Source organism: Trichosurus vulpecula, chromosome 8, assembly GCF_011100635.1.
Source record: "Trichosurus vulpecula isolate mTriVul1 chromosome 8, mTriVul1.pri, whole genome shotgun sequence".
NCBI lineage: Eukaryota > Metazoa > Chordata > Mammalia > Diprotodontia > Phalangeridae > Trichosurus > Trichosurus vulpecula.
This window is the reverse complement of record NC_050580.1, coordinates 228,076,179-228,101,192: the sequence shown is the minus strand read 5'-3', so window position 1 is coordinate 228,101,192 and position 25,014 is coordinate 228,076,179. Positions and strand designations below refer to the sequence as shown.

The 25,014-nt window shown below is 36.9% G+C and overlaps 1 protein-coding gene across 2 annotated transcripts in view; it reads right to left on the bottom strand.

Moving 5' to 3' along the window:
* EXD2 (exonuclease 3'-5' domain containing 2) overlaps positions 1-25,014 on the bottom strand; it is a 57,864-nt gene that overhangs the window by 11,565 nt on the left and 21,285 nt on the right. For both annotated transcript variants that reach the window (XM_036736919.1, XM_036736920.1), the window contains 2 exons: positions 3,682-3,938; positions 69-195 (listed from right to left, as the gene is read on the bottom strand). In XM_036736919.1, the coding sequence (XP_036592814.1) occupies positions 69-195; positions 3,682-3,938 (384 nt within the window). The remainder of the gene's footprint in view (positions 1-68; positions 196-3,681; positions 3,939-25,014) is intronic.

Sequence of the window (25,014 nt, the reverse complement as noted above, 5' to 3'; positions counted from 1 at the left end):
ACCTTAATAAAAACATGCCCAGAAGTCATACATCATTTGCTTTTCAACTGTTCTGGAACATAACCTACTTGTTCCTCAGTAAGCTCTTCAGCATCCCAATTACTGCAACGAAGAAGAAGAGACTTGTTGAGGGGAAAGTTGAGTATGGTTTCAGCAAGTGACTTCAGGCTAAGCCCATTCTGAAGCAAATCTCTCCTGAAAAAGATAAAGTAAAAACCAGGGATCAAAGACTCATAGAAAAATAAAAGTGTTACCTGGTCTTTTCTTGTTTCCTGAAAATCTTCTGAATGGAATTTCTAAAGGGTCAAGTTCCAATCATCACTCTCCTGTCTAGAGGTGCTAATGGTTCCAAGCCTAAGTAACTGTAGTTGATTTCCCAATTACCTGAAGATAGCCCTTTAGTTGTAGGCCAAAAAACCTAGAGTTTAAAGGTAAGTTAATAAGAGTGTTATAAAGCATAGTATTCTCTAAAGTACTTACTTCGCTGTTACTTCAATTTCAGGTACTCTAGGAAATGAAATAAACTAAGAATGAAAGGTAATATACTTCTGGGACACATTACCTCAAGAGTAGTGCAGAATGAAAAAAAAGTTTCAGAAAAGATTTAGATAAGTTGATTAATATCAGGTCTATAATGGATAATTACGAGAAGGGATATTTGGGGCAAATTCCCTTTTTTTATCTTTTAAAAAAATTAAATATTTTATTAAGATTGAACACAAATGCAAACTAAACCTATTTATATTTAAATATGATCATTTCAAAGCATGGAGTATAATTTTTTTTAGTCACTCCCACTAAGTCCATAACAGAATTCTCTATTTATTCATTTTCACTGATGTTTTCCTATTACATGGTCATAATATCTCCTCAGTTCTGAGTAATTCTTTTTACTTTGTATCATTTCATAAACATGTTTTCAGATTTCTTTGTATTCCTCACAGTGATAGGTCTTAATAGCATTTTAGTATATTCCATTACATTAACATAATATAATTTAACTATTCCCTTGTTGTTGGACTTGTAGGTTGTTTATAGCCCTCTGAAATTAAAACAGTACTGCCCTGAAAATCTCTAACAGACACCTTTTTCTTTTTTTGAATAACTGGATGGGGCTGTACGACAATGAAGTGCTAACATTCTAATGGAGGAGAAGAAACAAGTGTCCTTTCGGAACCTTAATGTCTTCAAAGAATATTGAAGGAATTAAGAAAAACAGAAAGGGTCAAGCGTTTGATTGGTTCTAGTCTGAGGGTTTTAAGAGGGGAAAGGGAAAAGAACCCATACGTACAAAAATATTTATAGCAGCTCTTTTTGTGGTGGCCAAGAACCAGAAATTGAGGGGATGCCCATCAATTGCAGAATGGCTGAACAAGCTGCGATATATGAATGTAATGGAATACTACTGTGCTATAAGAAATGATGAATAGGCAAATTTCAGAAAAACCTGGAAAGACTTATATGAACTAATGCTGAGTGAAGTGAGCAGAACCAGGAGTACATTACACACAGTAACAACCACATAGTGCAATGACTGACTTTGATAGACTTAACTCTTCTCAGCAATGCAAGGACCTGAAACAACTCCAAAAGACTCAAGATGGAAAATCCCATCCACATCCAGAGAAAGAAGTATGGAGTCTGAATGCAGATCGAAGCATACTATTTGCTCTATTTTTTTTATTTTGTTTTTTCTTTCTCGTTCCTCCCATTCATTCTACTTCTTCTATATGATATGACTAATGTGAAAATATGTTTAATAAGAATGTATATGTAGAGCCTATATCAGATTGCATGCCATCTTGGAGAACAGGGAGGGGAGGTAGGCGGAGAAAATTTAAAACTTATGGAAGTGAATAATGAAAACTAAAAATAAATTTTAAAAAAGAGGGTAAAGGGAAGGGAAGATAAAAGAAATACACTAGTACAGAAAAGACAAAGAAGGGGGTTGAACTTGCTATTTCTCTTAATTGGAGGGCATGAGAAAAAAAATATACAACAAATGTGGAGGAAGAGGTGAGGAGAGCAACCTCACTCTTACAGGAAATGGACAAAAGAGAGTTGAATAAAGAGTTTTACATGCAAAAAGATAGTACACACAAAGGGTTTAGTGTAGTAATACACCAAATTCAACATCAAAACAAACAGAGATAAGGAGGGGAGCATTTGAAAAGGAGGAAATAGCCACAAGTAAAAACAAACTTCCTGGTCCTGAAGGAAATATTAAAAAAGGGGTTGGGGAAAGAAAAGAAGAGAACTAGAATCTGAGGGGATACCCAATAATTGGAGAACAGCTGAACAAAGTGTGATACATATGAACATAATGAAATGACAAAAGAAATAGAGAGTCCTGGGTAGGATTAATTAATGCATAGTAAAGTGAACAAAGCCAGGAGAATTTAGATAATGATAAAAACACTGGAAAGAAAAAAATTTTCAAAGATTTAAGATCTCTGATCAATGTAATAGCCAACCATGTCTCCAGAGGACCCTATAATGAACTGAGTTACCACTCCTTGACACAGGTGATGGACTCAAGGTGCAGAAAAAGACATATATTTCTTAACATGGCCGCTGTGTGGATTTGTTGTTTTTGACTATGCTTATTTGTTACAAGGGGGATTTTTTTTCACCTCAATTTTTAATGGAGGAGGTTAGCCAAAGAGGGCAACTAAAACATAGCAAATAGCATGAGGTTGAGATTCATGATTTTCTATACAATCTACCTTTATGTTTTGTGAATTATATGGTAATGCTCTTTTTTGTGTATTTTAATTCAGAATACTTTTTTTGGAAAGTAATGTTAAAAAAAGTCAAAAGTTACAAAATTTTAAAAACTTATCCCATCAGAAATTTAATATGTAATTTGCTATGCAAAAATAGGGTCAGGATCATTTGTCCCCACTTCCCGTTACAATGCATCCAAAATAAGGCTCATAGTAGTAGAAAACTATTACAACAAGAGTCATTTAGCCTTCCAATTACTAAATGAATGTATGAAATATAATTAACTTGAAAAACAGTGGAATCCAATCTAGATTAAAAGGTATCCTTCCAAGATTAAAAATTAATATAAAAATACAAGAGCTTCATATTGTGTATCTATTCATATTATAATACATTTGTAATATAATATATTCCATATTATAAGATTTGAAATGCAGGTTCTCACATTTTACATTTATGTAAAAATAAGAAAGCACAGATTTAGTCTTAACTAAATCCAATCTCCTTCTTGGTAACAATCAGTAAAGGACAGACTGATTGCCTGAGTCTTGGCTACCATCAAGAGAGGCATGCTTCCATATTTCCATTGACCAGGAAGGAACTAAATCAAAGAGAGAGTTGGAACAGAAATTCTATAAGAAAAAGAAATCCCAATGGAAAGGGAAAAGAATTTTTTATCCACATCAAGGCCAAGATTTTCTAGCACCCTGGACTAAACTGACACTCTACCACTTCATTAAGTAGGGTTAGTTCTAATGTAATTGAGGCTTTCCTGGAAGATGGAATATTTCTTTCTTCTCAAATTCTCATATGCTGGCCAGAATTCTGCAGGCTTCCTAGAATTCCTATTAAGAATTCCAGATGTTCCAGCAATCATCCTCAAAATACCATTGCTTCTACTAGCACACTCGTCCCCCTAACTACAGGAATAGCAGCATACACAAATATACGTACCTCTGTTTCATGGCTAGATTTCGGAGGTCAAGACACCCTCTAACAATGAGATCATAGTCCTGAAGCAACTTGCTGGCATCTTCCCGACACCCAACCCCAACTTTTAAGATTCTGCTGTCTTCCAAGATATCCAATAAGGTTTGGGGGAGTGCTGCTTTACCAGAAATCAGCTTAGGAAGACGAAGTAAGATGCAGCAGCCTGTTGGGGAAGCCATCTGTAGGAGTGAAACAGGGCTGGCTTTGCCTTCTACATTCACCTGCAACAGAGAAAGCCAGAATACAATTATCACTCCACTATGACATTAAATACACTGAGAAGACAGCCTCCTTTCTCCTTAGATCACTTAACTATGTTGAGGAGGAAAAAGTTAAATGAGCCTCAGCTACTAAACTCTGCATGCCACTTGAGACAACATCCTAGACGAAGGTACTCCAAGACGTATTCAAATTTGGAGCCGAGCAAAAAAAAAAGTCTACCCATTATTATCTATAGCAGCCTTTCAAGTACTCAAAAACGCCAATCACACATCCCCTTCCTCACTTCTAAACTTCATGTTCAACATATCCAAACATTCCTGGATTCCTTAGAAAACAAAATGGTATCCACTTGAGTAACTAAAGTAATCCTTTGTGATTCATACTACGCACTAAAAAGAGTGAGCATGGTCCAGTGGAAAGAGTTCTGGGTTTAGAGTCAAGGAAGCTAGGCTGAAGTTCCAGCTTTCCTACTTCTTTCTTGTACAACCTTGGGCAAGTCATCTAGACTCTCTGGGCCTCAGTTACTCATATGTAAAAGATTAGGGTGGATGGCTAGAGGAATAGAAAAGGAAAAATGAGGCAGAAGTAGATCTCATCAACTATTAAGCATATTTCTCTTTGGCTTTCCTCTTTTTCTATGTACAGTGTGAAACCAAGGAAAAAGTGAAAAAATTACAATAGGGTCAAGCAGAAGGAAACATACAATTACCAGTCATAACGATTAATGTAAATGGGATGATTCATCCATAAAAAGGAGTAGAGAAGAAGAATGGATTAGAAAGCAGAATCCAAAAGAAACAAGAAATATACTTGAAACAAAGATTCAAACACACTTAAAATAAGGGGATGGAATTGAAAAACAGTTGCTCGTGATTAGGCTGAGCTAATATAATAAAAATGACAATTTTACCTAAATTAATCTACCTATTCAGTGCCATACCAATCAAACTACCAAAAAATTATTCTACAGAGCTGGATAAAATAATAACAAAATTCATCTGGAAGAACAAAAGGTCCAGAATATCTGTGGAATTAATGAAAAGAAATGCTGCTAGGGAAGGTGGCCTAGCCACACCAGATATTAAACTGTATTATAAAGCAAAAGTCATCCAAACTACTTGGTACTGTCTAAGAAACAGAGTGGTGGATCAGTGGAATAGGTTAGGTACACAAGACGCAGTAGTCAACAACTATAGCAATCTACTCTTCGATAAACTCAAAGAATCCAGCTTCTCAGTTACGAATTCACTATTTCACAAAAACTGCTGGGAAAATTGGAAAACAGTATGACAGAAACTGGGCATAGAACAATATCTTACATAGTATACCAAAATAAAGTCAAAATGGGTTCATGATTTAGGAATAAAGGCTGATGGGGGTGGAGCCAAGATGGCGGCTAGAAAGCAGGGACTTGCTTAAGCTGTCCCCCAGGTCCCTCCAGCACCTATGAAAAATGGTTCCAAACAAATTCTAGACGTGCAGAACCCATGAAATAGCAGAGGGAAGCAGGGCTACAGCCCAGGACAGCCTGGATGGTCGCTGGGAAGGGTCTATCACATGGAGCTGGGAGCAGAGCAGAGCCCAACGTGGGCCATGCCAGGACCAACCAGACCAGGAGCCGAGCTGAACAGGCCGTAGGGCCCTGAATCATTAAGCTGTGGCAGTTACCAGATTTCTCAACCCACAAACACCAAAGACAACAGAGAAGGTTAATGGGAAAAATTTCTGGGACAGAGTGAAAGGAGTTCATGGTCGGTCACTGCCCTGGAGGCAGCAGAGGTGGTACAGCTCTGAGGCTTCTTCCAGAGTTACAGCTGCAGTTGCTTCCAGCCCCAGGCCCACATAGTGGGAGCAATTAAGTGGTGGATTAGAGTGGGAGTGCAAAGCCTCCTTGGCCCTGTGTGAATCTGGGCTGCAATCCTGGTTGGCAGTTCTTGGGGGAGAAGAAGCACTGGTGTGCCAGAGATTGCTGTGTAGAAGTAGCTCTGGAAACAGCAGCACAGCCCCTCAAGCTTGGGACAAAGTACTCTCTACTCTACAAGCAGTCATACCCCAACAAAAAGCTCAAGGGTCAAGTAGTTGGCTGGGAACATGAACAGGCAGCAAAAAAAGTCTCAGATTCAGACTCAGACTTTGGAATCTTTCTTTGCGGACAAAGATGACCCAAACATACAGCCAGAAGAAGTCAACAAAGTCAAAGAACCTACGTCAAAAACCTCTAAGAAAAATATAAATTGGTCTCAGGCCATGGAAGAGCTCAAAAAGCATTTGGAAAAGTAAGTAAGAGAAGTAGAGGAAAATTTGAGAAGAGAAATGACAGCGATACAAGAAAACCATGAAAAACAAGTCAATGACTTGCTAAAGGAGACCCAAAAAAATACTGAAGAAAATAACTCCTTAAAAAATAGACTAACTCAAATGTCAAAAGGGCTCCAAAAAGCCAATGAGGAGAAGAATGCCTTGAAAGGCAGAATTACCCAAATGGAAAAGGAGGTCCAAAAGACCACTGAAGAAAATATTACCTTAAAAATTAAATTGGAGCAAGTGGAAGCTAGTGACTTTATGAGAAATCAAGATATAAAACAGAATCAAAGGAATGAAAAAAAATGGGAGACAATGTGAAATATCTCATTGGAAAAACCACTGACCTGGAAAATAGATCCAGGAGAGAGAATTTAAAAATTATTGGACTACCTGAAAGCCATGATCAAAAAAAGAGCCTAGATATCATCTTTCAAGAAATTATCAAGGAGAACTGCCCTGATATTCTAGAGCCAGAGGGTAAAATAGAAATTGAAAGAATCTACCGATTGCCTCCTGAAAAAGATCCCAAAAAGAAAACTCCCAGGAATATTGTCATCAAATTCCAGAGCTCCCAGATCAAGGAGAAAATACTGCAAGCAGCCAGAAAGAAACAATTTGAGTACTGTGGAAACACAATCAGGATAGCACAAGATCTAGCAGCTTCTACATTAAGGGATTGAAGGGCTTTCAATATGATATTCCGGAGGTCAAAGGAGCTAGGATTAAAACCAAGCATCACCTACCCAGCAAAACTGAGTATAATGCTCCAAGGCAAAATACAGACTTTCAATAAAATAGAGGACTTTTAAGCTTTCTCAGTGAAAAGACCAGAGCTAAATAGAAAATTTGACTTTCACACACAAGAATCAAGAGAAGCATGAAAAGGTAAACAAGAAAGAGAAATCATAAGGGACTTACTAAAGTTGAACTGTTTTGTTTACATTCCTACATGGAAAGATGATATTTGTAACTCATGAGACCTTTCTCAGTATTAGGGGAGTTGAAGGGAATATATATATATATATATAGACAGAGGGCACAGGGTGAGTTGAATATGAAGGGATGATATCTAAAAAAAAAAATCAAATTAAGGGATGAGAGAGGAATATATTGAGAGAGGGAGAAAGGGAGAGATAGAATGGGGTAAATTATCTCACATAAAAGTGGCAAGAAAAAGCAGTTCTGTAGGAAGGGAAGAGGAGGCAGGTGAAGGGGAATGAGTGAATCTTGCTCTCATCAGATTTGACTTGAGGAGGGAATAACATACACACTCAATTGGGTATCTTGCCCCACAGAAAAGAAGGAGGAAGGGAGGTAAAAAAAGGGGGATGATAGAAGGGAGGTAATCAAAAGGAATAAAAGCTGATACTATAAGCAATTTGGGAGAGCAAGGAATAGTTTACCTGTCAGATTTATGGAGGAGGGAAGAATTCATGACATAACAAGACACAGAGAGCATTACAAAATGCAAAATGGATAATTTTGGTTATGTTGAATTGAAAAGTTTTTGTACAAACAAAGTCAATACAACAAAGATTAGGAGGGAAGCAGAAAATTGGGAAAGAAACTTGACAACTGGGGTCTCTGATAAAGGCCTCATATCTTAATATATACAGGGAACTGGGCCAAATTTATAGGAATACAAGTCATTCCCCAATTGAGAAATGGTCAAAGGATATGAACAGGCAGTTTTCAGAGGAAGAAATTAAAGATATCCATAGTCATATGAAAAAATGCTCTAAATCACTATTGATTAGAGAAATGCAAATCAAAATAATTCTTAGGTACCACATCTCTCCTGTCAGATTGGCTAACATGACAAAACAGGAAAATGATAAATGCTGGAGAGGATATAGGAAAATTGGAACACTGTTGGTGGAGTTGTGAACTGATCCAGCCATTCTGGAGAACAGAAATGAGCAGATAGACTTCATTACAACCTGGAAAGACTTATATGAACTGATGCTGAGTGAGGGGAGTAGAACCAGGAGATCATTATACAGGATTAGAGACATATGGTATCTGTAAGGACTAACTTTGATAGACTTGGCTCCTCTCATCAATGCAAGGTTCAAAGACATCTCCAAAAGACTCATCATGGAAAAAGCTATCCACATCCAGAGAAAGAATTATGAAGTATGAATGCAGATTGAGGCAAATTATTTGCTTTTTTTCCCTTCTTTTTTGGTTTCCTTTCTTCTTTCTCATGATTCATTCCATTGGTTATAATTCTTCTTTAAAACTTGACTACTATGTAAATAAGTTCAATGTGAAGGTATATGTAAAACCTACATTGGATTACATGCCGTCTTGGGTGGGGAGGGGGAGGAGGAGGAGGGAGAAAAAATTTGGAACCCAAAAGCTTGTGGAACTGAGTGTCATAAACTAAAAATAAAAAAAAAATTATTAAAAAACAATAAAGGGCTGGAGCAAAATCTATTAGACTTCACATGAACCCAAAAAAACAAGAGTAGCAATCATGAACTCAGACAACTACTTTATACTTAAGGGCACTATAAATAATGAGATGAAATTGAGTGTGTCTGTGTGTATGTATACGCTCTAAATGCCATAGCATCTAAAGGAAAACTTAATTAAATTGCAGGGGAAAATGGATAGTAAAATTATAATAGTTGGGGACCTGAATGTGCCCCTTTTCAGAACGACACACATCTAACAAGAAAATAAACAAGAAAGTTAAGGTCTTGAGCAGAATTTTAGAAAATTTACATATGATAGCTCTTTGGCAATTACTGAATGGAAAAAAAAGAAGTATGCATATTTCTCCCTTGTATATGGCACTTTTACCAAGAACAAATGACAATTATTACAGCAGAAAAACCTCAGAAATTCAGAGAAGCAGAATATTCCACACATCTAATATTGATCACAGTGCAATAAAAATGATAATTTATACAGAGCTATTAAAGAAAGCATTAGAAATTAAAGATTTTCAAAACAATTCTTAGGTACCACATCACACCTCTCAGATTGGCTAACATGACAAAACTGGAAAATTATAAATGCTAGAGAAGTGAGAAAATTGGAACACTAATTCATTATTGGTGGAGTTGTGAACCGATCCAACCATTTTGGAGAACAATTTAGAACTATGTGCAAAGGGCCATGAAAATGTGCATACCCAGTAATACCACTTCTAGAACTGTATCTCAAAGAGATCATACAAATGGATAAAGGACTCACATGTACAAAAATATTTATAGCAACTCTTTTTGTGGTGGCAAAGAACTGGAAATTAAGGGGATGCCCATCAATTGGGGAATGGCTAAACAAGTTGTGGTATATGAACGTAATGGAATACTATTGTGCTATAAGAAATGATGAACAGACAGACTTCAGAAAAATCTGGAAAGACTTATATGAACTGATGCTGACTGAGGGGAGCAGAACCAGGAGAACACTGTATACAGTTACAGTCACATTGTGCAATGACTGAGGCTTGGCTCTTCTCAGCAATGCAAGATTCTAAGACAACTCCAAAAGAGTCATGATGGAAAATTCTATCCACATCCAGAGAAAGAATTACAGACTCTGAATGCAGATCGAAGCATACTATTTGCTCTCTGTTTTGTTTCTTCTTTCTCATAGTTCATTCCATTGGCTATAATTTTTCTATGCAACATGGACTAATGTGAAAATATGTTTAATGTGAATGTATATATATAGCCTATATTGAATTGCATGCTGTCTTGGGGAAGGAGGGAAGGGGAAAAAATCTGGAACTCAAAAGCTCATGGAGGGGCAGCTAGGTGACGCAGTGAATAAGAGCACAGGCCCTGGAGTCAGGAGGACCTGAGTTCAAATCCGGCCTCAGATACCTGACACATGTACTAGCTGTGTGATCTTGGGCAAGTCACTTAATCCCAATTGCCCTATTTTCCCCCCTCAAAAAAAAAAAAGAAAGAAAAAGCCTGTGGAACTGAATGTTGTAAATTAAAAACAAATTTAAAAATTAAAAAAATAAACTGGAGATCTGAGGTACCATTTCATACCAATATGTATGAATTGGCAAATTGGCAAGATTGATTTTAAAAAGGGTAAATAATAAATGTTCAAAGGAATGTAGGAAAATAGGTGCGCTGGTGCATTACTGTAGCCATGAATTGATCCAGTCATTCTGGAAAATAATTTGAAACTACATCCAAAAAGTCATTAAGCCTTTGACTCAGTGACACCACTTACTGGGTCTCAACAAGATCAAAGAAAAAGGAAAAGATCCTAAAAGTTCAAAAACCTTTAAAACAGTTCTTTTTGTGGAGGCAAAGAACTGGAACAAAGGGGATGCCCAATAAATCATGGTATATGAGCAGAATGGAAAACTATTATGCTTTAAGAAATGATGAACGGGACAGTTTCAGAGAAAACTAGGAAGACTTGAACAAACTGAGGCACAGTGAAGAGAACAGAACTATAATTTATTCTATAACAACAATATTGCAAAAGCAATTTTGAAAGACTCAAGAATTATTCTCAGTGCAATGACCAATCATGACATCAGATGGCCAATGAAGATAGAAAGGTGAAGGACTATGCAGAATGAAACACACATCTTTTGGACATAGCTGACATGGGAATTTGTTTTGCATAACAATATTGAACAATATGAATATTTACCACAAGGATTTTGTTTTTCCTTTCTTTTTTTTTCCCCCAAGCAGAGATCAAGGTTGGAGGGAGAGAAAAATCAAAGCTTGTAAACTGAAAAATCAGTGGTCAAAGAAGAACTGATAGAAATGATAGATACCTTCATTAAGAAAATGTCAACAATGATATAATATGCCATAATTTTTGAGATACAGTTAAAGCAGTCCTCAAAGAAAAATTTATACCTCCAAATACTTTTATCAGCAAATGAAGGAAAAACAGTTTAACTAATTGGGCATATGATTAAAAAAAAAAAAAGAACTAGAAAATCAACCAGCTGAAAAGCTCAAATCAAAAACCAAAATAGAAATTCTGAATATCAGAGAAGACTTATAGAATACAAAATTTTAAAAAAAAAGGATTGATAAGTAAAACTAGGACCTGGTATTTCAGGGAAAAAAACAGATAAGCCAAAGTAGAAGAGAGAATACTAAATTGCCAAGATAAAAATAAAATGGAAAAATTACCAAAAACTGAAAGAAAATTATCCAACAATTGTGTCCAAATATATGCCAACAAAACTAACAAATGAAATAGATGATTACTAAAACAAGAATACTCCATTTAAATAACCCAATCTCAGAAAAAGAAATTAAATAATCCATAAATGTACTGTCAAAGAAAATATAAGGACCAAATGGATTTATGAGTGAATTCTACCAAAAAGTCAAAGAACAAGTAATTCCAATATTATATTAACTGTGTGTAAAAGTGAGAAATGAAGGGATCCTATCAAATATCTTCCATGGCATATATATGGCTATGAAACCTAAACCAGGAAGAGACAAAACAGAGAAAGAAAATTAGAACAATTACCCTAATTAATATTGATGCAAAAAGTTGAAGAAAATATATTAGCAAAGAGGCTAGACAAAAACATATCAAGACAATTATGCACTATCATCAGGTTGGATTTAAACAAGGAATTTAGGGTTAGTTCAATATTAGGAAAATTAGACAAAACAAATCATATTTTAATAGTGACAGTCACAATTTAGTCAATAAAAAAAAGCCTTTGACAAAATACAACACTCATTTCTGTAAAAAAAAAAAAAACAACCCACTAAGAAGTATAGTAATAAATGAACCTTTCCTCAATGTGGTAAAGAGTTTCTAAAACCAAGACCCAATATTATATATGTGGAAAAATGCTAGAGATATTTTCAAAAGGATCTTGGATAAAGCAAAGACGTCTACTGCCATTCTCATTTGATGTAGTACTAAAAACGGTAACTATACAAATGAACAAGAAAAGATATTGAGGGAATAAGTATAGACAAAGGAAAACCTTTATACAAATGATAAAATAAGAATCCTAAAAGGGAAGTTCTTAACCTGAAGTCTATGAACTCATTTAATATTTTGATAACTGTATTTTAATATAATTGAGTTTTTTGTAATACTATGTATTTTATTTTCTATATTTGGAAACCTTATTCTGTGAATGGGTTCATGACACAAAAATTGTTAAGGATGCCTGCCCTAGAGTTAACTAAAAATTTAGTTAAAACCATTAATAAGTTCAGGGAACTATCAGCATATAAACTAAACCCATACAAAATCAGCATTTCTGCACATTATCAACAAAACCGAATAGGATGAGACAAAGAGATATTACATTTGAAATAACTACAGAATATATAAAATATTTGAGAGTCTACGTGTCAACACACACAAAAGATCATATTTTTTACAGAAATAAAAATGGACCTAAATAATTGGGAAAATATTAAGTGCTCAATGGTTGAACCATGTCAATCAATATAGTAAAAATGACATTACCTAGGTTAATTTATTTATTCAGTGCCATACCTGCCAATCAAAGGATCACTTTATAGAGCTAGAAAAATAATGATCAAAATTATCTGAAGGAACAAAAGTTCAAAAATCTCAAGAGAAATAATGAAAAAAAAAAAAAAACTAGGGAGGAAGGGGACTACCAGACCTCAAACTATACTACAAAACAGCAATTTTTTTTAATCTGTTCAGTAGTGGTTAAAAAACAGAAAAGTTGATCAATGGAACCAATAAAGTATACAACATAGTGAACTTAAAAGATACAGTGCTGAAAATACGTATATACCAACATCTCACACCATACACTAAGGTAAGATTCAAATGGATATATGACATGCATATAAATGATATCATAAATTAGAAGATGTAAGGGAGGAACTATCTCTTACACCATTAGATCAGGAAGCATTTATAGCCTAAGAAGACCACAAAAGATAAAAGGAGTAGTTTTGATTACACAAAATTGAAAAGTTTATATATGAATTAAATGCAGTTAAAATTAGGATTATGAGAGGAAAATCTCAACAAGGTTTTATATATCCAAGAGTTTTAAAGAACTGATTCAAATATAAGAACAAAAGCCATTAGACAGACAAATAGATGAATGGTCAAAATGTATTAACAAGTAGTTTTCAGGGGGTGGAGCCAAGATGGCCACATGAAAACAGCATCTTACTGGAGCTCTCTCACAAGGTCAGTCAGATTTCTATAAAGAAGTGAATTTGAGCAAATTTGAGAGAGTTAGAAACCGCGAGCAGTCTGAGTGGGGCAAATTTCCGAGCCGGGAGAGTCTGAAAGGCTGAAGGCACGAATCTGTAGGCTTGGAGAGTGCTCGGCATGTGGAGCTACTCCAGACCAAAGCGGAAGCGGCCAGCTGGGAAACCCACATGGGAGACAGGCTGGGAGAAAGCTGGGCACCCCAAACCAGGGGAGATTCCCCACGCCTCCCAACACAGGATGGCAGTCTGTGGAAGCGACAAGAGGCAGCGCAACGCCACCAGCCTGAGGTTTGCAGCCCAAAGTTATGAAATGAGGCTTCTTGAGCTTCCGGGAGACATAATGGCCAGGTAAACGGCTCTAATCCCTCCCTTCCCCACCCAGAGAATTCCTGGGGAAAAAAAAAAGAACACTGGAACAGAGGAGAAAGAAGTGGAGCTTCAGTGGTCAAATAGTAGAAGTTCATTAGTCCCAGAGGGGCAGAGCCAACACCAGGAGCCCACACGTAATCTTGCTCCCTCAGGGGACATATCAGACATCAGCTCAAACAACAAACAGCTGAGACCATTGCTGAAGAGCAACAGGGCTGGAGAGCACCCCTAGGGAAAGAGAGGTCAGGGAGCCAGACCCCTCTCCCACACCTCAGGAAACTGAAGGCTATAATTCTAGACTCACAATCTCCAGAATAAGAAAGCTGGGACAGAGAGCCCTGAGCCCCAAAGGCAGAAATTTGTTGTAAAGCCAGGAAAAGGCAATCCAACATGAAGAAGAACACAAAAAAACCGAGGACCACTGATTCTTTTTATGGAGACAGGCAGGATCAAAATACCAATATGGAAGAGGACAGCAATGACACTATAGATACATCTGATACCTCAAAAGGTAATGTGAACTGGTCTCCAGCCCGAAAAGCACTGCTGGAAGAGCTAAAGGAGGATTTTAAAAACCAAATTAGGGAGCTAAAAGAAAATATGGAAAAAAAGATTGGCGAAATGACTACAGAGATTCAGAATCTAGAGAGAGAAAATGACACCCTGAGAGGCAAAATCAACCAATTGGAAAAGGAGACTCAAAAGCAAAATGAAAACACTAACTCATTAAAAATTAGGGTTGAGCAAGTGGAAGCTAATGAATCTATGAGGCACCAAGAAGTAGGAAAACAAAATGTAAAGAATGAAAAAATAGAAAAAAAAAATGTGAAATATCTGATTGGGAAAACAACTGACCTGGAAAATAGATCCAGGAGAGACAATTTAAGAGTTACTGGTCTACCAGAAATCCACGATGAAAAAAAGAGCCTTGACAGTATCTTTGAAGAAATTATCAAAGACAACTGCCCAGAGGTCCTAGAACCAGAGGGCAAAATAGTCATTGAAAGAATTCACCAATTCACCCCCTGAAAGAGATCCCAAACTGAAAACACCAAGGAATATCATTGCCAAATTTCAGAACAACAAAGTCAAGGAGAAAATACTGCAAGCAGCCAAAAAGAAACAATTCAAATATCGTGGAACTACAGTCAGGAACACGCAGGATCTCTCAGCTTCCACATTAAAAGACAGGAGAAATTGGAATATGATATTCTGAAAGGCAAAGGAGCTGGGACTGCAACCAAGGATCAACTACCCAGCAAAACTAAGCATACTTTTTCAGGCAAGGAGATGGACGTTCAACGAAATAAGGGAATTCCAGACCTTCCTGATGAAAAGGCCAGAACTCAATGGAAAATTTGATCTCCAAATACAAAACTCAAGAGAGACATAAAAAGGTAAACAGGGGGAAAAACCCCCACAAACCTTATTAATCAATAAGGGCAAATTATTTGCATCTTTGTATAGGATTATATCATCTTATGTATGTTTTATATGTAGACATATATATGTCAGTCTTGAGAATGGTACGGCTATTATGACGATTGAAAGGGATACACATAGATTGTGAATGCCTATATAAAATAATTGATATAAGGATAAAAAACATAATGAAGAGATGTAAAGGGAGGGCTATGAGAGAAGAGGTAAGGAGGTAGTAGAAAAGGGTAAATTACACCAAATGAAGAAGCACAAAAACATATTATAGTAGAGGGAAAGAAGGGAGGGAGAAGAGCAGTATTTGAGCTTCACTGTCATCTGATCTGTTTCAAGAAAGGAATAAAATACCCTGATAAGTATAGAAACCTAACTTGTTCTACAGGAAGTAGGAGGGGAAGGGGGGAAAAAAAGGGAGGGGGGTGGTCAAAAGGGAGGGGAGAAGTAGCAAGTGGGAAACAATAAGATAAGGGAGGGGAATAAAGAGGGAGGGTAAACTGAGGAAGGCGGCAGTCAAAAGCAAAACTTTGTTGAGGAGGACAAGGGGAAAGGGAGAAATAAAAGCATAAACAGGGGGAAATAGGATGGAGAAAAAGACACAGATAGAAATCATAACTTTGAACATAAATGGGATGAACTCTCCCATAAAATGGAAGCAGATAGCAGAATGGATTAAAAACCATAATCCTAAAACATGCTGTTTACAAGAAACACATTTGAAACAGGGGGGTACACACAGGGTAAAGGTAAAAGGCTGGAGTAAAATATATTGCTCCTCAGCTAAAGTAAAAAAAGCAGGTGTAGCAATCCTAATCTCAGACAAAGCAAAAGTAAAGATACATTTAATTAAAAGAGATAAGGAAGGACATTACATCCTGCTAAAAGGCACCATAAACAATGAAGCAGTATCATTGTTTAACATATATGCACCAAGTGGTATGGCATACAAATTCTTAGAGGAGAGGTTAAGGGAGTTACAGGAAGAAATAGACAACAAAACCATAATGTTGGGAGACTTCAACCTCCCCCTTTCTGAACTTGATAAATCTAACCTCAAAATAAATAAGAAAGAAGTTAAGGAGGTAAACAGAATTTTAGAAAAGGCAGATATGATAGGCCTCTGGAGAAAACTGAATGGGGATAAAAAGGAATATACTTTCTTCTCAGCGGTACATGGCATATACTCAAAAATTGACCATGTACTAGGGCATAAAAACCTCACAATCCAGTGCAGAAAGGCAGAAGTAGTCAAAGCACACTTTTCAGATCATGATGCAATAAGAATTGTTTGTAACAAAGAACCATGGAAAAATAAGCTAAAAATTAACTGGAAATTAAATAATCTAATTCTAAAGAATGAGTAGGCCAAAGAACAAATCAGAGAAACAATTAATAACTTCATTCAAGAGAATGACAATAATGAAACATCATACCAAAACTTATGGGATGCAGCAAAAGCAGTTCTTAGGGGAAGTTTTATATCCCTAAATGCTTACATGAATAAAATAGGGAAAAAGGAGATCAATGATCTGGGCATACAGCTGAAAAAGCTAGAAAAAGAGCAAATTGAAAATCCCCAATTAAATACCAAATTAGAAATACTGAAAACCAAAGGAAAGATTAATAAAACTGAAACCAAGAAAACTACTGAATTAATAAATAAAACAAAGAGCTGGTTTTATGAAAAAACCAATAAAATTGATAAACCTTTGGTCAATTTGATTAAAAAGAAGAAAATCAAATTACCAGTATCAAAAATGAAAAGGGTGAGTTCACCTCTAATGAAGAGGAAATCAAAACAATAATTAGGAATTATTTTGCCCAATTGTATGCCCATAAATTTGACAAACTTAGAGGTACGGATGAATATCTACAAAAACATAAATTGCCCAGGTTAACAGAAAAGGAAGTAAAATTTCTAAATAACCTCATCTCAGAAAAAGAAATTGAGCATGCCATCAATGAACTCCCTAGGAAAAAATCTCCAGGGCCAGATGGTTTTACATGTGAATTCTATCAAACATTTAAAGAACAACTAATTCCAATACTTTGTAGACTATTTGGGAAAATAGGTGAAGAAGGAGTCCTACCAAATTCTTTTTATGACACAAATATGGTACTAATAACCAAACCAGGTAGAGTCAAAACAGAGAAAGAAAATTATAGACCAATTTCCCTAATGAATATTGATGCAAAAATTTTAAATAAAATATTAGCAAAAAGATTGCAGCAACTTACCATGAGAATAATTATGACCAGGTAGGATTTATTCCAGGAATGCAAGGCTGGTTCAATATTAGGAAAACTATTAGCATAATTGACCACATCAACAACAAAACTAGCAGAAACCATATGATCATCTCAATAGATGCAGAAAAAGCCTTTGACAAAATACAACACCCATTCCTATTAAAAACACTAGAAAGCATAGGAATAAGTGGAACCTTCCTTAAAATTATAAATAGCATCTACCTAAACCATCAACAAGCATTATTTGTAATGGGGATAAGCTAGATGCATTCCCAACAAGATCAGGGGTGAAACAAGGATGTCCATTATCACCCCTACTATTCAATTTGGTACTAGAAACGTTAGCTGTAGCAATAAGAGAAAAAGAAATTGAAGGAATTAGAATAGGAAAAGAAGAAACTAAATTATCACTTTCTGCAGATAATATGATGATTTATTTACAGAATCCTAGAGAATCAAGTAAAAAACTACTTGAAATAATAAACAACTTCAGCAAAGTTGCAGGATATAAAATAAACCCACATAAATCCTCAGCATTCCTATACATTAATAACAAAGCCCAACAGCAAGAGATAGAAAGAGAAATTCCATTCAAAGTTACTGCAAACACTATAAAATATTTGGGAGTCTATCTGCCAAGACAAACCCAGGGCCTATATGAACATAACTATGAAACACTTTTCATGCAAATAAAGTCAGATCTAAATAAATGGAAAAATATCAGTTGCTAGTGGCTAGGCCGAGCTAATATAATAAAAATGACAATTTTACCTAAATTAATCTATCTATTCAGTGCCATACCAATTGAACTACCAAAAAATTATTTTACTGAGCTGGACAAAATAATAACAAAATTCATCTGGAAAAACAAGAGGTCTAGAATATCTAGGGTATTAATGAAAAGAAAAGCTAGAGAAGGTGGCCTAGCCATACCAGATATTAAACTGTACTATAGAGCAGGAGTTATCAAAACTACCTGGTACTGGCTAAGAAACAGAGGTGTGGATCAGTGGAATAGAACAGGAACACAAAATGGAGTAGTCAACAACTATACCAATCTACTCTTTGATAAACCCAAAGAGGCCAGCTTCTGGGCTAATAATTCCTGTTTCACAAAAACTGTTGGGAAAACTGGAAAATTGTTACATTGCTGGTGGAGTTGTGAGATGATCCAGCCATTTTGGAGAGTAATTTGGGACTATGCCCAAAGGGCTATAAAAATGTTCACACCCTTTGACCCAGCAATACCACTTCTAGGGTTGTATCCCAAAGAAATCACACAAGTGGGAAAAGGACCCATATGTACAAAAATATTTATAGCAGCTCTTTTTGTGGTAGCTAAGAACTGGAAATCAAAGGGATGCCCATCAATTGGGGAATGGCTGAACAAGCTATGGTATATGAAGGTAATGGAATACTATTGTGCCATAAGAAATGGGGATGATACGGACTTCATAAGAACCTGGAAAAACCTACACGACATAATGCTGAGTGAGCAGAGCAGAGCCAGGAGAACATTATACACAACCACAGATATATGGATTCTGTGAGGACCAACCCTGACAGACTTCACTCTTCTCAGCAACACAAGGTACAAAGACAACTCCAAAGGACTCGTGATGGAGAACGCTATCTACATCCAGAGAAGGAACTATCAAGTATGAATGCAGATTGAGGCACACTTCATGCTTGCCTTTTTTTCCCCCTTTTTTTCTTCTCTTTTGTTTTTGGGTTGTTGTTTTTTTTTTTTTTTGGTTCTGTTTCTTCTTTCTCATGATTCATTCCATTGGTCATAATTCTTCTCCACAACTTGACTAGTGTATAAATTAATTCAACGCGAAGTTATACGTGGTAGTTATATGAGATTCCATGCCGTCTTGGGGAGGGAGAGGGGAGGGAGGGGAGAAAATCTGGAACTCAAAATTATGTAGAACCGTGTGTTGTAAACGAAAAACAAACAAACAAAAAAAAAAAACAAGTAGTTTTCAAAGTAAGAAATCCAAGTGATCAGTACTTATTGGGTAGCTGAAAAATAAACTAGGGTATATGAATGTAATAGGTTAGTATTATCTCATAATGACAAAATAGATAATGTCAAAGAAACCTGGGAAGATTCACATGAACCGAGGCAAAGCAAAGTGGGCAAAACTAGTACAATTTATGTAACAACATTATAAAGAGGCTCAGATTCAATCTAATTCAGTAGGTTGAATCTGGCCCGCTTGTGGAAACAGGCGTCACAAGGTGGGGGGATTTCTTAAGACAGCCCATTATGGTGAATCCCTAATGAACTTTGTCTTTTCCCTTGGCTGAGAAGGCTTGAGTCAAATTCTTTCGGCAGGACCCGGTGTGTCAATATTTCGGGGTGCCGAGCACCCCTCAACCTTTTACCTCTTCATTTTTATGGTGCGTTGGCCGGGAACGACTGCTAATCTCAAGTTTTTCTCCAGCCAAGACTGGAAGTGGTTTATGTTCAAGGCTATGGACCTGGGCACACCTTCTGAACCATAGAGGACAAGGACGGACGCCCTATCTGGAAGTGCGCCCCCAATTTTCCCAATTCTCTCAGCGCTAGGGAATGGGAAAATCTCAGTTAGAATTATATTGTCAGCGAGAAAGAAAATGGACAGAAATTCCTTACATAATGACCTTCGTGGAGCTCTCTCGGAACCCTGTTCTCAGAAAAGATTGTACAGCTGCCATTCCAACTAGTGACCCAGGATGGAATTATCAAAGGAGTGAGGACAGAGAAAAGAGAGACCATATGTTTGTCTCCTCCAGACTCCAAGCCATCAACTTCCAGATGACTGTGTACCCCTTGAACTGGACCCATCGAGCCGGGAACAGATCTACACCCCTTGCCAGCAGGAAGCAGTTTCAGAAGCTGAGATCTTCGTCCCTGACCCCAAAAGAATTTGGGTCCTATTTGTTTGAGGGGGGAATGATGAGGGCCCAGTCTCTGGGAACCCCCTTGAATCCGGAATACAGTCTCTGGGAGCCCCCTTGAACCGTCCTTGAATCTTCCAATTAGATCTGGCCTTCCCCTAAGGCCACAAGCCTCACATTATCATTAGGCCCAAATCTCTACCTAGCCTCACCCTTTGTTGCCCTTTGTTGTGCAGCTACTTCCCACCCTTAATCCCATTACCTCACCTTGCCCTCCTTGGACTTCCCCTCAAGACCCTCCCTAAACCCCTCCTCTAGTCACCCCAGACCAACCCTCAATCCCTCCTACAATCTTTGTGTATATAATCTCCATCTTGCCTCCATGAAGGTGCTCAGATTCAATCTAATTCAGTAGGTTGAATCTGGCCCACTTGTGGAAACAGGCGTCACAAGGTGGGGGGATTTCTTAAGACAGCCCATTATGGTGAATCCCTAATAAACTTTGTCTTTTCCCTTGGCAAAAAAAAAAAAAAAACATTATAAAGAAAAACAACTTTAAAGGAATTGGGAACTTTGATGAAAGCCATGATTATGATCCCAGAGAACTGATAAAGAATGTCATTTTTTGGGTACATGATTTATATACAAAGATTAATACTATAAGCAAACTAGGAGAGCAAGGAATAGTTTACCTGTCAGATCTATGGAGAAGGGAAGAATTTATGACCAAACAAGAAACAGAGAACATTATGAAATGCAAAATGGATGATTTTGATTACACTGAATTGAAAAGTTTTTGCACAAAGAAAGCCAATGTAACCACGATTACATGGGAAGCAAAAAGCTGGGAAACAATTTTTAGAGCCAACATCTCTGATAAAGGCCTCATTTCTAAATTACATAGAGTACTGAGTCAAATTTATAAGAATACAAGTCATTCCCCAATTGATAAATGGTCAAAGGACATGAACAGGTAGTTTTCAGAAGAAGAAATTAAAGCTATCTATAGTCATATGAAAAAAATCACTAAATCACTATTGATAAGAGAAATGTAAATCAAAACAACTCTGAGGTACCATATCACACCTATTAGATTGGCTAACATGACAAAATAGGAAAATTATAAATGTTGGAGAAGATATGGGAAAACTGGGACACTAATGCATTGCTGGTGGTGCTGTGAACTGATCCAACCATTCTGGGGAGCAATTTGGAACTATGCCCAAAGGGTTATAAAAATATGTATACCCTTTGACCCAGCAATATCACCTTCTAGGTCTGTATCCCAAAGAGATCATAAAAACAGGAAAAGGATCCACACATAAAAAATATTTACAGCAGCCCTTTTTGTGGTGGCAAAGAACTGGAAATTGAGGGGATGTCCATCAACTGGGGAATGGCTAAACAAGATGTGGTATATGAATGTAATAGAATACTATTGTGCCATAAGAAATGATGAGCAGGCAGACTTCAGAAAAACCTGGAAAAACTTAAATAAACTGATGCTGAGTGAAGTAAGCAGAACCAGGATGACATTGTACACAGTAAAAGCAACACTATGCAATGACTAACTTTGGTAGACTTAGCTCTTCTCAGAAATGCAAGGATCTAAGACAATTCCAAAAGACTCATAATGGAAAATGCTATCCACATCCAGAGAAAGAACTTTGGAGTCTGAATGAAGATAGAAGCATACTATTTGCTCTCCCTTTCTTTTGTTGTTTTGTTTTGTTTCCTCTTTCTAGTGGTTCCTCCCATTAGTTCTAATTCTTCTTTACATCATCACTAATGTGAAAATCTGTCTAATATGAATGTATAATTACAGCCTATATCACATTACATGCCATCTTGGGGAGAAGGGAGGAAAAGTAAGGGGAGAAAATTTAAAACTCAAAATCTTACGGAAGTGAATGTTGAAAACCAAATATAAATAAATTACTAAAAAAAAAAAAAAAGAATGTCATTTTTTTGACAGAGAGAAGAGAGGCTAAAATGCAAATAAAACATCCATTTTCAGTTAATGTGGCAAATGGTTTTCCTTGACCATGTTACAAGATCTTTTATTTTTTTTTTCCAACAGGAGTAAGAAGCAAATAGAAGACTGGTATAGGGTACAAAAAAAAAATAAAGAAAAGATAGCACTTGGGTCTTCTTTTTTAAAGATTAAAGAACACAAACAAGTAGGACAGCTGTCAAAGCTACAGGTTGAAATTAATATAGACTTAAAAAGAAAAGCAAGCTAAATATTATACAATTAAGGATTCCAGTTTCACGTACAGCCTTCTTTTCTCTCCTACTACACATAAAGAAATACCCATTTTATTTGGTGTTTAAGTTCAAAATACAATAAAAAAAATTTTAATTTTTAAATAAAATGAGGAGGTTGGACTCAATGGCCTCTAAGATCTCTTCCACCTCTTAATCTATAATTATACAGAACAAATAAGTAGGAACCCTACTTTAACCCATGGATCTAAATAACTTCTATAAAAATCCACTCGATCAACTCTTGCCTCCTACTTAGAAAGCAGGCAGGTTCACAGAGACCTTTTCAGACATGTAACTGTTGATATAATTCTTTATCAATTCTTTTAAGTGTGGCCAAAACATTTTTCCATCCTCTTAACACTAGCTTTTTCCATGGGACATCCCTAAATTTCTATTTTTTTTTTAAGAATGCAATTAACACCAATTTAGCACAGATCTCATTATCAGAACTTTACTCCCCAAAACCTGTATGTTTAGCAATCAAGAGTCTTAATCCACAAAAAAACTTCTTTTTTCTTTGCAGTAATGCTGTTGATTTTACACTGACCCAATGCTCAAATGTTTCCAATTTCCAATTTCTTCCAAGGTTCTTCTTTCAAAGAGTCAGTTTTGCTTAGATTCTAAAAAGTAATTTGGTAATAGGGCCCCCAAATCACTAAACTTCAAATTTTTTGACCCAGAAATGCTAATAATAGTCCTATATCCCAAAGAGGTTAAAGAAAGAGGAAATGGACCCAGATATAAAAACTTATTTATGTTTGTATATTTATTTATAGTAGCTCTTTGTCATAGCGCAGAGCCATATGCTAAAGGGAAGCATTTCACCAACTGGGGAATGGCTGAACAAACTATGCTATATGAATATATGGAATATTATTGTGCCATAAGAAATAATAAAACATCAGTTTCAGAGAAACCTGGGAAGACTTGTATGAAATGATAGAGTAAAATGAGCGAGATCAGAAAAATAATCTATGATAACAATCATGTCATAAAGAAACAATTTTGAAAGGATTTAGAACTCTGATCAATGCAATGACCAATCGTGACTCCAGAGGATGGATGATGAAGCATACTCCTTACCTCGTAACCAAAAGGCACAGTATTCAAGATACAGAACAAGAGATATAATTTTGGAAACCAACAATATGGGAAATCTGTTTGCTTGCCTATGCATATTTGCTACAATGGTTTTGTTTTTCTTTTCTTTTTTCCTTTGAGAGGGAGGTAGTAGAAAGAAGGGACTAGGGATAATATAATAATAAAAAATAATAATAAAAAGTGAATATTGTAAAATTGTAAGGAACAAGCACAGCCTCAAAGAAGATACTATATAACAAAACACCCAGCTCCACTCCTTTGCAGAAATGGGAGGTCCATGGATGTGGAACACTGCATATATTGTCAGATTTTTTTGATGTGCTGATAAGTTTTCCTGATTATTTCCCCTTCTATCTCTTTTTCTTTAAAAAAAAAATATGGGGGGTGGAGCCAAGATGGCAGCTGGTAAGCAGGGAATAGTGTGAGCTCTGTACTGAGTCCCTCCAAAAACTTATAAAAAATGGCTCTGAACCAATTCTAGAACGGCAGAACCCACAAAACAGCAGAGGGAAGCAGGGCTCCAGCCCAGGACAGCCTGGATGGTCTCTGGGTGAGGTCTATCCCATACGGAGCTGGGAGCTGGGAACTGGGAACGGAGTGGGGCAGAGCCCAGCCTGAGCGGCGTGGACCATCCAGACCAGAAGCCGGATGGAGGGGGCCCTAGCGCCCTGATTCAGTGAGCTGCAGCAGTTTTGAGACTTCTCAACCCACAAACACCAAAGACAGCGGAGAAGGTTAGTGGGAAAAGCTGCAGGAGTAGAAGGAGTTCGAGGTTCGGCTTCCAGCCCCGGGGCAACGGAGGTGGGGCAGCTACAGCTGTTGTTACTTCCGGCTCCAGGCCCACCTGGTGGGAGGAATTAAGTGGCGGATCAGAGCAGGGGTGCACAGCCTGCCGAAGATCTAAGCCCAGTTCGGGTTGGGGGTTCTTGGGGAAGGAGCAGTGCTGGTGTGGAAGAGCTGGCACCTCCCCCCCAAACGTGGAACATAGAACTCTGTAGTCTACAAGCAGTCATACCCCACTGAAAAACTCAAAGGTCAAGCTAGATGGCTGGGAATATGGCCAGGCAGCGAAAACGCACCGAGATTCAGTCTCAGACTTTGCATTCTTTCTTTGCTGACAAAGAAGACCAAAACATACAGACAGAAGAAATTAATAAAGTCAAAGAGCCTACAACAGAAACCTCCAAGAAAAACAGGAACTGGTCCCAGGCCACGGAAGAGCTCAAAAAGGAGTTGGAAAAGCAAGTTAGAGAAGTAGAGGAAAAATTGGGAAGAGAAA